This window comes from Myxocyprinus asiaticus, chromosome 42 (genome assembly GCF_019703515.2).
Source record: "Myxocyprinus asiaticus isolate MX2 ecotype Aquarium Trade chromosome 42, UBuf_Myxa_2, whole genome shotgun sequence".
Lineage (NCBI taxonomy): Eukaryota > Metazoa > Chordata > Actinopteri > Cypriniformes > Catostomidae > Myxocyprinus > Myxocyprinus asiaticus.
Genome location: NC_059385.1, coordinates 7,311,533 through 7,326,528, shown reverse-complemented (window position 1 = coordinate 7,326,528; position 14,996 = coordinate 7,311,533). Strand labels below are relative to the sequence as shown.

Below are 14,996 nucleotides of genomic sequence, written 5' to 3'. Positions count from 1 at the left end.
CCTCATTTGCACAGACAAAGTGGTAGCAGTCAGAGAAATAGGACCTAAACCAAGCCAATGCCTGTCCACAAATGCCAACATAATTCTCAAGCCTATCCAAAAGAATGTCATAATCTATGGTGTCGAAGACAGGACTAAGATCTAAGAGCACTAGAAGAGAAATGCAGCCATGATCAGATGATAAGATCAAGTCATTTGTAACTCTGATAAATACAGTCTCTGTACTATGATGGGGCCAAAATCCTGACTGAAATTCTTCATATATATATACCTTTTCTCTGTAAAAATTAATATAGCTGGGAGGACATTACCTTTTCTAGTATGTTCGACATAAATGGAAGATTTGAAATCGTCTATAATTAGCCAATTCTCCTGGATCAAGCTGTGGTTTCTTGATAAGCGGTTTGATAACTGCCAGTTTAAAGTTTCATGGGACATGCCCTAAGGATAATGAGGAGTTAATAATATGAAGAATAGGTTCTGAGATTACACTAAACACCTCTTTTAGGAGTTTAGTCAATATGGGTCTAACATATAGCACATGTTGTTGATTTTGATGTTTTGATCATTTTTGTTAGCTCTTCCTGACATATTACAGCGAAGGACTGAAGTTGCTTGTACGGAATAATTTTAGTCTTCTGGGGTGCTGTGGCAGATGGATGCATAATTTCAATTTTGTGTTTGGTAGTTCGGGGAACAGACACAGTCTCTATATGATATATAGGTGATTCATTCTCTATGTGTTGTAGTTTATGTCTTCTGAAGCAATATAATCGCTTTGGGTGAGGAAAAGCTCAAAATGCAAGTCCTTATTTGCTATAAATCTTGACATATGGCCCAATTGGAACACAGTGCTGGCTTGAAGATGGTGATGCTCTGACACTTACTGAATGCTGGTATCTTTGTACATCAAGAAGTAACTTTTTTCTTCTAGTGTTTAGTAGCAACATTTTGTCGACCGTGGTACCTTTTTTTAAAAAAAAATTATCAACCTGCAAAACCACAAACTTGGGGACGTGTCTGGTCTGGGTACAGCATTATGTGTGAAGTGTGTGAACAACCTTCTTTCATGAATGCAGCAAGAAAAGGTCAAGATTAATAGTGAATAAGGGCTTAAATTGGGGTGTGATTCTCACTCAAAGCAATCATATCGCTTCAGAAGACATGGATTAATCCACTCGAATCGAATGGATTATTTTTATGCTGCCTTTATGTCCTTTTTGGAGCTTAAAAGTTTTGATCCCCATTGATTTGGATTGTATGGAGACACCCCATTATTCAAAATACCTTTTCTACCTTTTGTTTACACCTCAAGTGTTACATAATGAGAGTTATAATTTATTTTAATTAATAATCTTATTTTTTGGTTTGTGCCCATCAAGTTCCACAAAAAGGACAAAATAGTAAAATGATGTACTTTTAATTTGTAACTGGATTATCCAAAAAATAGGCTTTACCACAAGGTTATTTCATATATTAACTATTTTTCATTGAATTTCCAGCTAAAATAACTATATTGTGATATATACAGTTTTATGTAATTACATTATATATAACTGATATAAAAGTACTCATACTGTGATATAAGGTTTTGGTCATATCGCTCATCCCTATTACACATACGTATTTCATAGCCTAACCATGTGTCTGTGTGTCTATATTTTGTGTGTCTGTTTTGCATCATGAAGTGAAGCCATCCAAACCGCGCTGTTGGATGGAGGGTCGACTGCTGGAAGGAAGTGATGTCAGAATGAGCTGTAAGTCCACAGATGGTTCTGACCCCATCAGCTACAAATGGGAGAGAGTCCTGGACAAGGGAAAATATTCCAGGAAGCTCCCACCTTTGGCCCTCATAGGTGAGCCCACCAATCAATTTCTAGCGCCTGTTAAAAAGATTTCAAAATTGATCCTTGCACAAAATCCATCACAATTTTTCTTTTTTGTCTCAGCAACTAGAGACTAGTCTCGAGAGACTTCTAATAATAAATTTGGTTCCATAATTAACAAAATTTGAATATTTTTGAAAGAAAACGTGAGTGCTTGCCCATACAAAACTTGCTGCCACAATGCCAGGGCGTTCTGGGTTGTTGCCAGAGTGTTGCTATATGGTTGCTAGGCGTTATTTACTGACCCAAGTCAAGAGAGCCCCCAAGTCTCTGATATTCTAGTCCCTAGATATAACTACTTCACTACTTTAATGTAATTTTTTTTTTTTTTTTTTTTTTTTTTTGTGTGCCTATTTTTATTGTCTGCTAGGTAAGAATCAAGTCTAATATCTAAGAAAAACAATAGTACCTCATCTCAACAAGCCACACGATTTGAGGCATTAGATACAGTATGTCCATAAGTACTGTTTGAACAATAGCAATAGTGATGATTATTGCTTACTATTATAGTAGCATATCTGTTCTCCATTCAGATAATCAGATGTTGATACAAATATGATCTTTTGACTGTAAACTGTTGCTCTTGTTTTTAAACACTAAACTAATTCTTTCCGCTCAGATCTTTTACTACTGCATTCCTGCAAAGAAAAAAACTGCAGCGTTAAGTTTATCTTGCAAGGGTGGTGAGTAAATCATGTGGACGTCTCCTCTTTCCCTGGAGGAGCAGAAAATAGATGAAGACACTACAGGGCCAATTTAACATTGCAAGCATTCTCAAATTAATTTTACATCAATTCCATCAGCACTTTTACCCCACATGCTTCACTACCTCCTCAATTAGTCGCTCTTATGAGATCCGATCAGAGATGTGACGTATGCATGCTCTACCCTTCACCAGCCTCTTAAGGCTTTATGGAGAATTTTCCATAACATACTCTGTTCACTCAACTAAACACTTACAATGCCTGTTTCACATAAAACTTTAGGTTTTAATGAAATGAGCACTAACTGGAGGATTTTGACTTGGATCCCCGTTGCATGATGTGAGACACCATGTCCTAACATCACGTTTATGCTTGATGTGTGCATCACGTCACAATGCAAAGAAAAGATTGTTAAACAGAGCTGTCCAAAGTTGATTTTTGATGCATTGCACAGCAACTTAAGCCACTTTGTTTTCCCTGTCCACCCGAAATGAAATTCATTTACACACAAATATCATGGATTGATTGCCATGAATTTTATTGATTAGGCCTTCTGTCTATATTTAATCTCGTGAGACCCTGCGTCCACATGCGTGGACATTACATTTTGACTTCACTATAGGCTATGCTTTAATGTTTTTTTAAACCAACTGATCTCAGTTCAGGAGACTTCATTAAATGGTTAAACTTTCATGTTTGGATCACTCAACATGTTTGGCAGACATGGGACAATGATAATCAGTACATAGATTCAGAATTTTATAATGAAAAAAAGTTGTTTTAACATGGTTGGCAGTGATTTGATGATGCTGGCCATTACTTTTAATCAGAATTATTTATTCAGCTTTATAAAAAATCAGTTCAGCTGTAATGTCTATAGTATCTCAAAAACATGAATAACCAACACTCCTGGACACATAATAAATTATTGGATGAAAAAATCTGAATTCTTTAGCTTTAAAGTACTTAAAATTTCACAACTTAGTTCTGCTGCCCACATAGGTGTTTATCAATTTTTAGGAAAACTATTTGCTCTAGAATTCTTTTTTTTAGCTTGTTTATTAGGTGCTGCTAGTTACAAAGCAAAATGGAAAATGCACACAGCTGTCATGCGGGTGTCTCAGGAGGTTAAATAACTTCTGACTGTTGTTAATGAACATTATGTGGTGACGTGCAGCTTTGTAGACATAGTGTAATAAAGTGACAAGCAATAAATCACATTTTTTAAAAGTTTTTTGTCCTAACCAGGCCCAACAAGAGACAAGCTGCGTTTTGTTGGTTGTAGAAACCAAGTGACAGACAAAATGTCTTGTTGCAGATGATTAGGAAGAAATAGGTTTCGATTTGAAATGGAAGATATAATGTAGGATATGCCCAGTGATGTACTGGCCACCTGGCCAGGGTGTTTCCCAAGACAGCTGGGATAGGCTCCAGCAATACCCGTGACCCTACTTAGGACAAGCGTCTATAAAAGATGGATGGATGGATGGATGGATATCGGAATTATTATTTGTCTCATAGCAACTGGTTAGGACATGGCGTGAGACTGTAAACAATGGGCACATCAAATGACGAGTAACTTAATGTGTTTTGTAGATCTAAAGAATCCTGAGATTGTGACGTTGAGAAATCTGACGAGGGAAAGCGCAGGCGTCTATAAATGCACCGCCAGCAATGATGTCGGGGAAGAGACATGCACTCTAGAGGTCAAGGTTCACTGTAAGTATATCTGTGTGTGTCTATGGCTATTTATTGAGAGTAATACGAGCATACTGCACATTATTTATTGTATACTGCCTAGTATATTTGTAAAACAGGGAAAACAGTATGCAACAATACATGTTTCAAACAGTAGTACTGTATGCTTCTTTGTTGTCGCACAATGACATTACATTGCATATTTAAGTCAGTGAGTTGCATAGTTATCACTTCTAAAATAATTATGCATTTTTATTCTGCATTTTGCATTTTTTATTCAAATTTGCTCAAAAGTGTCTTCCATCAGTCCATCAAGAAAGAGAGGCTCAAAATAGCAGTTGATATTGCTTTCTGTTCATTGGTCTCTCTGGAAATGGAAGGATCATGTGTTGCGCATTGTGAGTTACAGTACTCCATGCAATATGTTCTGGATGTAAACTGTGCTTATTAGCAAATGTATACGGTAATCTGGGTATTTTATTCATGCAGAAAATGTGCACACTGTGCACAGTATACACATTGCATACAGCAAGTAAACAGTATGAATAGCATGGTAGTACTGTATGTTATTCTGAACATCCTGGTGTACATGTGTTTCTGTTTGTTTGGGAACTTTAATACAGGCAAACACAGATAAAAAGGTTTATGCAAATCATAATCCTTATGCATGGCTTTTTAGTCTTGCTTCTGACACTTTTTTTTAATTACAAGTCAAAACAAGTCATTGCTTTATTATCAACTGCGATTGTTTCTATTTGAAGATGGCGGTGAGATCCTGACCCGGTCTGCTAAGCAGTCAGAACCTTCAGTACCATTTATTCAAATAAAATAAATGTATTCTTTTTTTATCATTGCGTACATTGATTTAATTCCTTCCTCCAAACCGTTCTCAAACAGCTCTGCTGCATAATTAAATATCAGATGATGAAATTAGAATAAATAATTAAGAGAGAAGAAATGTATTCATGCAAAAATGAAAAAAATGCCGTATTATTAAAAGGAACGGAGTGAGCACGGTAGGTTGATTAATGCTGTGCTGTTTGCTGGAATATTCTCATGGTGAAATACACTCCGTCAGGTATCTGCAGTGCAGAGGGGGTTAGTTGTTACCGCTTTCTTGTTGATTGTTAGGCTATTTTGAGCATGAAAACTTTGTTTTATGTGTCTTTTAAAAGTAGTTTTATGTACTGTGTGTGGGTTATTTTTGTGTGTGGAATTTGTGTATAGAATAGAATAGAATTTATTAGTAGAAATAAAAATAATTATCTTCTGCAGATGTCCGGGGCATGGGTGTGGTGGCGGGCGCCGTGGTGGGCGTGTCCTTTGGTGTTCTCCTCATCATCCTCATTGTCTGGCTTGTTTTTCGCAAAAAAGAGAAGAAGAAATATGAAGAGGAGGAAGCACCCAATGAAATAAGGTGAACTCTTCCACCCCTACCCCCCCTTGACAATAATTTAAATGACATTATTGCAACCATACAGCTTGGCACAGTTTATAATGCTCGTTAAAGTAGCAACTATGTTTCTCTTTGTTGATTGTGTTCATGTCTGGGGTAATTTACAGTGTCAGGATGAATTATGCAGGTTTGGAGGATGAGTGAGCATTAACAATGCAAGTGGCAGGCAGATACACAAACACACACTGCTCTCTCTGAGAATAGAGTGATACATAACAAGGCTCCAGTGTAGTAGAAGATACTTTTCTCAGATCTGTTAGTCACAATAGCCTTAAGGGTTTAAAGCTGGGCTGTCACTCAATTAAAATTTGTAATCTAATCAATTACATGATAGGCTGATAAATTAATCGCAATTAATTACATATATCATTATATGCCCAAAATAGGCCCCCAAATACTGTAAATAAAATACATAATAATTAAAATAATTATAAATGAGTGATTCAATCTCTCAGAGGAAGACAGTACTGTTTTACTAGATGTGTTTTTGCGTTCCTGCGCTACACGTGTCAGACGGACGCTTTTGGAGTGTCTTACTGCTGTTGCATCACATTTGTAGCGGCTTCATTTAAAAAAACATAAACCAAAAAGCAAGGAAATTGCATTTGATGACTCGTCAATAAAAACAGTCCAAAAGTACTTGCGTATTGAGTTTTATGGAAGAAGATTCCAAAACTCAGCGAGTATTGACGCTGACTACCACCCCTGGAGTCACGAGTTCAAATCCAGGGTGTGCTGAGTGACTCCAGCCAGGTCTCCTAAGCAACCAAATTGGCCCAGTTGATAGGGAGTGTAGAGTCACATGGGGTAACCTTCTCGTGGTCGTGATTAAGTGGTTTGCGCACTCAATGGGGTGCATGGTAAGTTTTGCGTGGATCGCGGAGAGTAGCGTGAGCCTCCACATGCTGTGAGTCTCCGCGGTGTCATGCACAGCGAGCCACATGATAAGATGCACGGATTGACTATCTCAGAAGTGGAGGCAACTGAGACTTGTTCTCCGCCACCCGGATTGAGGTGAGTAACTGCGCCACCACGAGGACCTAGTAAAAAGTTGGAATTGGGCATTCCAAAATTGGAGAGAAAAGGGGATTAAAAAAAAAAAGAAGAAAAAAAAGAAAAAAGAAGATTCCAAAACTCAAAAAACAAACATTGATATATTTCAAGACCTGGGTATGAGAATGAGTTTGTATGATGTAAACAATATCAAATGATAAACAACATTTAGACGGTCAACAAAAAATAAGTGCTCCAAACTCACCCCCTCCCTCCACGTGAGCATATACCAGCACAGGTGTTTTAACCCCAAATTGTGATTGACACACATTGCCCCTTCTAGTCACATGACACTTAACATTTAAAGACATTAAACAATTAGCTTTAACATGGCTCCTACAACATTAAATTGTTTTTCAAGATCTCTAGCTATAAACAGCACATTTTAGGACACTGTGTAAAGATAAATGCAGTTTGAACCTTTGAAAAATGTGTCTTGAGACATTCTGTTGTGTTCCATCCAGCTGTCTTTGAACAGCTGTCGATTTGTTACCTGTACTGTTGGAGTTGCGCCTACTGCCGCCTGCTGACTGCGAGGGGTCAGTTAACCTAATCTTGAATTGTTCAGTTGGAAGGAAAATGTCTCATTAAAAAGTTATGCACAGTCATGCAATTTTTTTAATGCATTATTCTTATATAAGTAATCACACTGAATTAAACTGTTAAATCAACATACTTCAAGATTTTTGAGGTTTTAGTGAATTTATCACAAAATCATAGAAATTATGAAAAATATAGAAAATGTGTGCATTTTGGCTCGAAACATACTTACAATGTTAGTACTTGAATGTGAACACTTCTAGCTACGCAGGCTTGATTGTGCAGTTTGTCAGACCGTGATTCGTAACACGATGCAGTTACGAGTTGCATCCTCACCATTGCCACAAGGGGTGCTATAACAGACATTAGTGCAAACTGTCTTCTTTGGTCAGGTCAAAAACGTGTTGTGTTAACACCCATTTACTGTTCGCCATCCAGGAGTGAAATCTCACTCTTTCTCTCTCTGTCTGTGTTCCAGGGAGGATGCAGAGGCTCCCAAAGCCAAACTTGTAAAGCCTAACTCTCTCTCCTCCTCCCGATCTGGAAGTTCTCGCTCGGGGGCGTCCTCCACTCAGTCGATGGTGCACAACAGCGCCCCCCGTGGCCCCAGACCTCGCCTACCCGTCGTAGCTGCTCTTAAAGAGGGTGGGCAGCCCGAAAACTACCCTCCGGTACCGCCCGCATATAACCACGTGGTTTCTAAACCTCCGGAGCCCAGAAATAGCCCGAAACCCAGCCCAGCAAAGCTCGGCCCAGGCAACCTGACCAGGATGGGCGCCACACCTGTGATGATCCCCGCCCAAACCAAGGCATTCCAGACTGTTTAGGAATACCTATGGACCAAATACACACACACATACAGTATATATATATATATATATATATAACACACACACATGCACATACACTACATTGAGCGGAGAAGTCGATTCCCAGATCTGGTAACAGGAAAGTTCCTTAAGGATTTCTCATTTCTATATCCGTGGAAAACTCACAGAGGTGGTCAGGCCTTTTAAGGAAACATAATGACCCTCTGTTGGAAGTGAATTTTTTTCTGCACATCGCCGCCCTCTTATATCAAAGCTATTTTTATTTTTGCCGCTGATGTGCACATTGAAGTGGAAGGTGACCCCTTGTGGAGTGTATGTATTTTTAAAGGGTAAAGACAAGGAAAGAGGGGGGTTTCAGAGTAGAGGGCTATGCCTTGTGTTTTTATGTTGGGTTTGAACAAACGCAGCAGAGTTGAACAGAGATAAAGCTCTGCCTTTACTCAGACAGACAGCCTGTCTACCTGACCACACTCTTACAGTCTACGCTTGGTTAAAACTGACAGCTACAGAAACTTGTGTAAGGACAATTCTTTTTTGGCACCCATGTGTAAACCCCCACAAGGATTCACACCTGCCACTCATTTCCTCAGCCAATAAGCATTTGCCAGGCAACCCCGCAGGTATCACACCTCAACAGCCAATATCATGACACCTACTGAGCGCAGAAACTACGACTGGCCCAAAACAAGAAGAACAACCAAATTAACACACCACAGCATAAAGAATAATAGTAGATTTTTTTTTCTTCTCATTTAAATAAATGTAAGTATTCCATATTTAATGGGTATTTATAAGAATTCCATATAAATATTTCAGTTAAGTATCAGTATATCTAAAAACCATTTGTAACATATGTCAAGTTCTTTCCCTTTAAAGCATTCATTCACAGTTGGAAATATGTCTTCATGATTATGCAAACAGTAATGGGGTTGTTTGTGTCTATTGGGAAATCGTTTAGACGCTTGGCTCTTGGTTCCGGGTATTTGCAATTGAAATCATATCTCTGGTTGGTGTATCCCATTGGATGCAAGCTGGATGTTGTTGCGTCAAGCTTATTCTATGCTGTTAGTTTGAATTAAATGGATCTGTTAATTTCTTGCTCTATTGAAATTATTACAACGAAAAAAATGGCCCACACAGAAAGCTACGCAGAAGTTCTTCACATACTGCATCCCTTGTGTTTCTTATGAAATATTTTGGCTGATTTGATGTATGCATTAATCTACCAATAAGAATGCAGTACTCTTAGCTCACTTTAAGACATTTTACCATGTTTAAATCCATTCCGCAGATTTTCCAGCAAAATCAGTGCCGAATAAAATGAAATAGTCTGCATATTCTGTCTGGGCCTGCAAAGAAGCGATCTTTTGAATGTGTTTATATTGTATAGCTGTCTATTTTTGCGCACTTTTCTCTTACTCAACAATTTAGTTTTAAATTTTCTTTATTTTTGAATTTTTTAGGCATTCTGTAGGTTAGATGCATTAAACTCTTTAAGTGCAGATAAGAATTCACTATTTTACAAACAACAATCTTTTTTGTAACCTAATTGAATAAGGTTATTCTAATGCCTTTGCTTATATACTTTCTATTTTCCATTGTTTTACCATCTAAAATTTTAATACAATTAAATAAATTGAAATGCTTGAAGAGGCATTCATTCCCTGAACAGTACAGAACCAGCTGGACAAATGTGCTTTGTGACCACATTAGTAAATAGCAGGGGGACGTAACATGAATGTCTCCCTGCAAAGAGTCAGTCTTGTTATTTATTTCTTCAGAATAGACGAAGAAGATCTAAAGTGAAAGAAAATATTTCAAGTGACAGAACATGTGGAAAATGCCCTTAAGGAAAGAACTATGTCCTCTTCCCCAAAAACCTGGGAATATCTGTCCCTATGTTGTGTGCATGGAACAAGACTAAGATGATAGACAGATTTTATTCAGAAGTACTTGGCGAGGCAGATGAACCAAAGGCTGACCTTTTTTTTTATCTTTCAGAACTCTTAGGGCCAATGCAAAAGTGCACAGGATGTGCACCCAGTTTCATTGATTTGGCTTCAGCTCACAGCCTGCTTGATTTTCTGAGTTTGAAATCTATTTCCAAACAGGGAAAGTGAGAAAATGAAGTGATATTAGTCAAAATACTTTCTCGCAACCTGCTGTTTCTGTACGGCTGAGTCTGCTGTTGATATGCGCTGAGATGCATGATTCAGTTGAGTTTGTGTTCGGTCTGTCACAGCTGAACAGTTTGAATGCTGAGCTCTGATGTTAAACACCCTGCATACAATTACTTGAGAGAATGTGCATCTAAACACTGTTGGCAATGGACCTGCATGACACAGATAGCTTAAGAAAGATGAGTATTTTGGCTAAGTGCTAATATCAGTACATTATATACTAAGAATCATATTATAAAAAAGGGGGTTTTGGTAAAAATGTTACTCATGTAAATAAGGGACATTTGTATTTACATCAAATATCATTATAAAGTACAGAATGAACATTGAATGAAATAATATTTTGCACTTTGACAGCGGTGCTCTCTATAGTTTAGTCTGGTCAGTCTGGATTTGTTTAAGACTGCATGAGTTAGGAAACCACGAGCCACACTTTTCTTCTATCGCTTGGTATTTTTTTTTTTTTAAACGTTACTGTCTTTGGTCAAAAGAAAAAAAAATACATGTACTGTACATATCTCCTTTCTTCATTTCAGATTTATATTTGTACAGGATCTTAATGAGATTTCCTTTGGTTTGTAATAAAGCATTCAATGGCAAGCCAATAAAGGTAATGTCCTTTTATTCCTATTGCTCAACTTGTAAAGCATGGAGCTAACAATGCCATGGTCATGGGGTCGATTCCCAGGGAACACACATACTGATAAAATGTATTGCCTTAAATGCACCGCAAGTCACTTTGGATAAAAGCGTCTGCCAAATTCTGACATGTAAATGTCTTTTTCTTTTCAACGCACTAAAAGTTTTCAAGACTTCGAGGAAGTTTGAAAGCTATTTTTGAATGCTATACAGTTTTTCTATTTCCAAAGTAGCTAAGCTTCCTTTTGTCTTTGGTACAATGATGTTTCCTTCATCAAATAAATGAATCTACAGTAAATCCAAACTCAAAGCAAATATGAAGATGGTGACTGTTATGCAAATGGAGCCTTTGAACAAGTACAACACTATATTTATGCCAGGGAAAAAAAAATTCCTGTATGATGAAAGCCATCCATCTATGATGTGTGTTCCTCTTCAGTAAAGCTTTTAGAGTCAAGTAAGTTTGCATAAAGCTTCTGGAGTTCTCAGGCGTCTTATGGGCTAAGAATAAATTAAAGAAAAAAAAAAGAAAAACCAAAAGGAGTTAATTATTCATTTGCTTAATCCCTCCATTGTGGTGTAATTGTTCTCTCAGTCTCATTGTCATTCCTGCATGTTTCATCAGTATGCACTCTGACAAATCATTAACACAGACCCTGTGAGCACCTCAATGTGCTGTTACAAAAAAGGAGTGAAACAGCAAAGCTTTGGAAAGAAGACTGACCCAAATCTTCTATACAAAAGAAATATAATCCATTATTTTCCAATCGATCACAAAGTTTCATGCCAACTCTGTTTTGAGATATTTTTCTTCTGCAATGTTTTATCTCGCTGCGCCCTCTTTGTTCCTCACTAGTTACAATAAGATGATCTTATAAAGAGGGTCACAATAGTTGATCCCAGTCTCTGTACAATTGTGCCCTCTACTGGCACTAAGTGTGAAGTGTACAGGTCGACTACTGAACATCTGAGAAAATTATACTGATAAAAACAAAATAAAACTGTTAAAATGTTTCATTTATGATGACCTTCGCACTTCGGGTCCATTGACACCTGGAATTGATTCTAAAACCATATTCAATTCTAAAAGATATTCAGGGATATATGTGCCGTTAAAGCGATAAAGCTGATGAATAGTCAGTCACGATTCATCAGCCTACTCAAAAAAGGACTTTTGCTGCTTGATCAATTTACTTGATTAAAACGAACTTAAGCAACAATTTTAGATCATTTAGTTACAACTTGATTTAATTGCGTTCAGTCCATTTAAATTTATAAAATGGAAGTTTACCTAATCCATTTGAATTGGGACTACATCTACATGAATACTTTTTGTAGCCTTAATGTAGCATTGATGAAACTGGGTATGGGATTCCCATTTAGCATTATAATTTTTTTGTGCAGTGTCAGATTTAAACAAAAACAACAACAACAAAAACACACTCAGGACCTACTGTATAGAGGACAAAAATGTCCACGTCAAAAAACTGCCATAAAAATATTATGTATTCATATTATTTTCCACTTTCACTGACTTAGATGTTTTAAACAACATCAGTCCTGATCATAACTACTAAATATTAATTACGTTTCAGGATTTTAACCCTTTAAATGCCAGTTTGTTTACATAATACCACTGTTGTTTTTTACACACACACACACAAACACACAAATTTCTCAATACACACATACAAAACACACACTGACATCCATACCAACACACCACACACAATTTTTAGCTGCATCATTTATTCAATTGGCCTGCAGTGCTCTATAATACAGCAAACAGAAAATAGGAAAAAAGCATGTATATGCTCCATAGGCTAAACATGAGAAAAATGGCACCATCTGGTGGAAAATATTACAAATGTAAATTTTGAAGCCAGGGCTCCAGAATGAAAGCATAAATTCATAGAATTCAAGATTTTATGCTTTAATGGCACTGGGATCAAATATTGCCATTTTAATGGGTTTCAAATGGGACATTTTTGTCCTGAAGGTCCTGAGTGTAACTATTTAGTGTACACGGTGTATTATAGATGTATTATAGGAACTGAGGTTGAAATATCAAAACTCCCCCAAAAATACACACCTTTGGCAAAATGTATGCCGTTGGCATTAACACAGCCAAAATGATCGAAAAAGCAAAAATGAAAAAGACAAAAAATGTCCCTAAGGTCGCACAAGGGTTAATATGTGGTAAATAGTATTTTACTCACTTTGTGTTCTAGTTGAACAAACCCTGACAAAAATTATGGGAACTAGTTTTCCCCAAAATAGCCTACTACATATTTGGCTTTGAAACGGGCGCCTTTTATTATTATTATTATTAGTATTATTTAAAGTAATTACAGAACATAACCTTACATTTAAATTATATATATATATATAACCCTAACCCTAACCCTAACTCTAAGAGCACAATACTTAGTAAAAAAAAAATAATTATGTCAAACATATGAATTGTACAATAATCTATACTAACGATAAATTGTGTTTTATAGCCTAATTCAGCACGGTTTCATTCATTATTTAAGGTGTCACCTTGAAACATCAATTTCAGTCAGCTCACTTCCAGTTTCCCAACCCTTGCTGTCCAGCCCATGTCCTGAACCACGGAGAGCACAACCTCCTCCTCCATCATCACCATCATCGTCATCCCGTCCTCACTCCGTCCTTACCGTCACGAGCCAAACTTTCCTCCTCACGGTCGGTCTGATACACATTTACATGTGTTATCAAGGAACATGGCTTGTACCGTAGGCGGACAGATCATACCGCAGTTAAACGTGGAGGAGGCGGAGGACGGCAGCCCGTCCAGGAGCATCTCTTCCCGGCGGAGCAAAACCTCCTTCTCTCCGTTCAGCTCACGGAAACATCAGAGGTAAGAAACGCATCTGTCTCTGATCCAGCTCATTGCTGAATATCTAATGCATTTCGTCGCATTGTGGTGAATAAAGGTTGATATTGATGAAATATAACAGCAAATAAACAGCTGGGATACTTTTGGCACAAGTGAAAGTCTCATCTTAGTATAATAGCCTATTTTGACAGTTTTACTAATTTGTCTGAAGTTACAAACTTAATGACTTTTGCTTAAACGTCATCAAAAATAAGACATAAATATCTCACATAGTTAAATCCTTCATTTCCCCCCTTTGCAAGAAACACATTTAATTTCCGAACTTAAATAAAGACCAAAATGAAAGAGAATAACTCTTCTAAATTGATATTTTCTGCCATCTTTGAAGTCGCTTCAATCTCTGCAGCTTTATTAAATCTGTGGGGCGTCCAAACACTGTGTGCTTGTAGAAGAGCAGAAGCAATCTGCTGAAATTAGATTGCGAGCAATTACGGCAAATGCTCCAGAGGACTTCCAAAACCTCATTAGCTGACTATTTAATTAAATGCTTTTAGTAGACCTGTAAATAAACATGTGCTAAACGCATATTTTTTCAGTCTAGTTTTAGGTCGACGATGACCTCTCATTATGGTGACTATCAATTAAACAGATTGAAGATTTACAGCCAAAGGGAACATGTGAAGCCATGAGTCGATCTCGATTCCAGGCGCAGAGATTGGCAGCTATAACGGGTGAAGGAATTGATTAACAACCATTGAGCTGGTAGATTTAGAGGGCATTGCAGAGGGTGAGAGCTGCTGTATTTTTCAAGGTAGATGTGGATGAAATTAGTCTGACCGAGAGCAAGCAATATCATAATGTGGCCATGCATGGACCCTGAAATTGTCTAGAGAGCATCCATGCATTAACCTTTATGCTCATATGCATGTGACCTTCTGAAAGTGGGTTTGAAATAAATGTTTGTGCTTAAGATTTGCGCTGGTTTTCACTTTATCCTGACAGCGGTTGTGTCCTCAGCTAACTGAGATTAGTTTAAGGTGCTCAGAGCACCTAGAATGGAAGTCAGATGGCTTAGTGACACATTTCCCCCCCCCCATGTACAGTGTTACATCTTGGCCTATTAATCTTGTACACCCTGGCTATCTAA

At 37.5% G+C, this 14,996-nt stretch overlaps 1 protein-coding gene across 1 annotated transcript in view; it reads left to right on the top strand.

Moving 5' to 3' along the window:
• The window catches only part of LOC127432226 (CXADR-like membrane protein), an 81,480-nt gene extending 70,534 nt beyond the window's left edge, over window positions 1-10,946 (top strand). Inside the window, exons 4-7 of the mRNA XM_051683140.1 lie at window positions 1,689-1,856; window positions 4,187-4,309; window positions 5,564-5,705; window positions 7,816-10,946. Of these exons, the coding sequence (XP_051539100.1) occupies window positions 1,689-1,856; window positions 4,187-4,309; window positions 5,564-5,705; window positions 7,816-8,164 (782 nt within the window). The 3' untranslated portion in view covers window positions 8,165-10,946. The remainder of the gene's footprint in view (window positions 1-1,688; window positions 1,857-4,186; window positions 4,310-5,563; window positions 5,706-7,815) is intronic.
• Window positions 10,947-14,996: the final 4,050 nt, after the last annotated feature.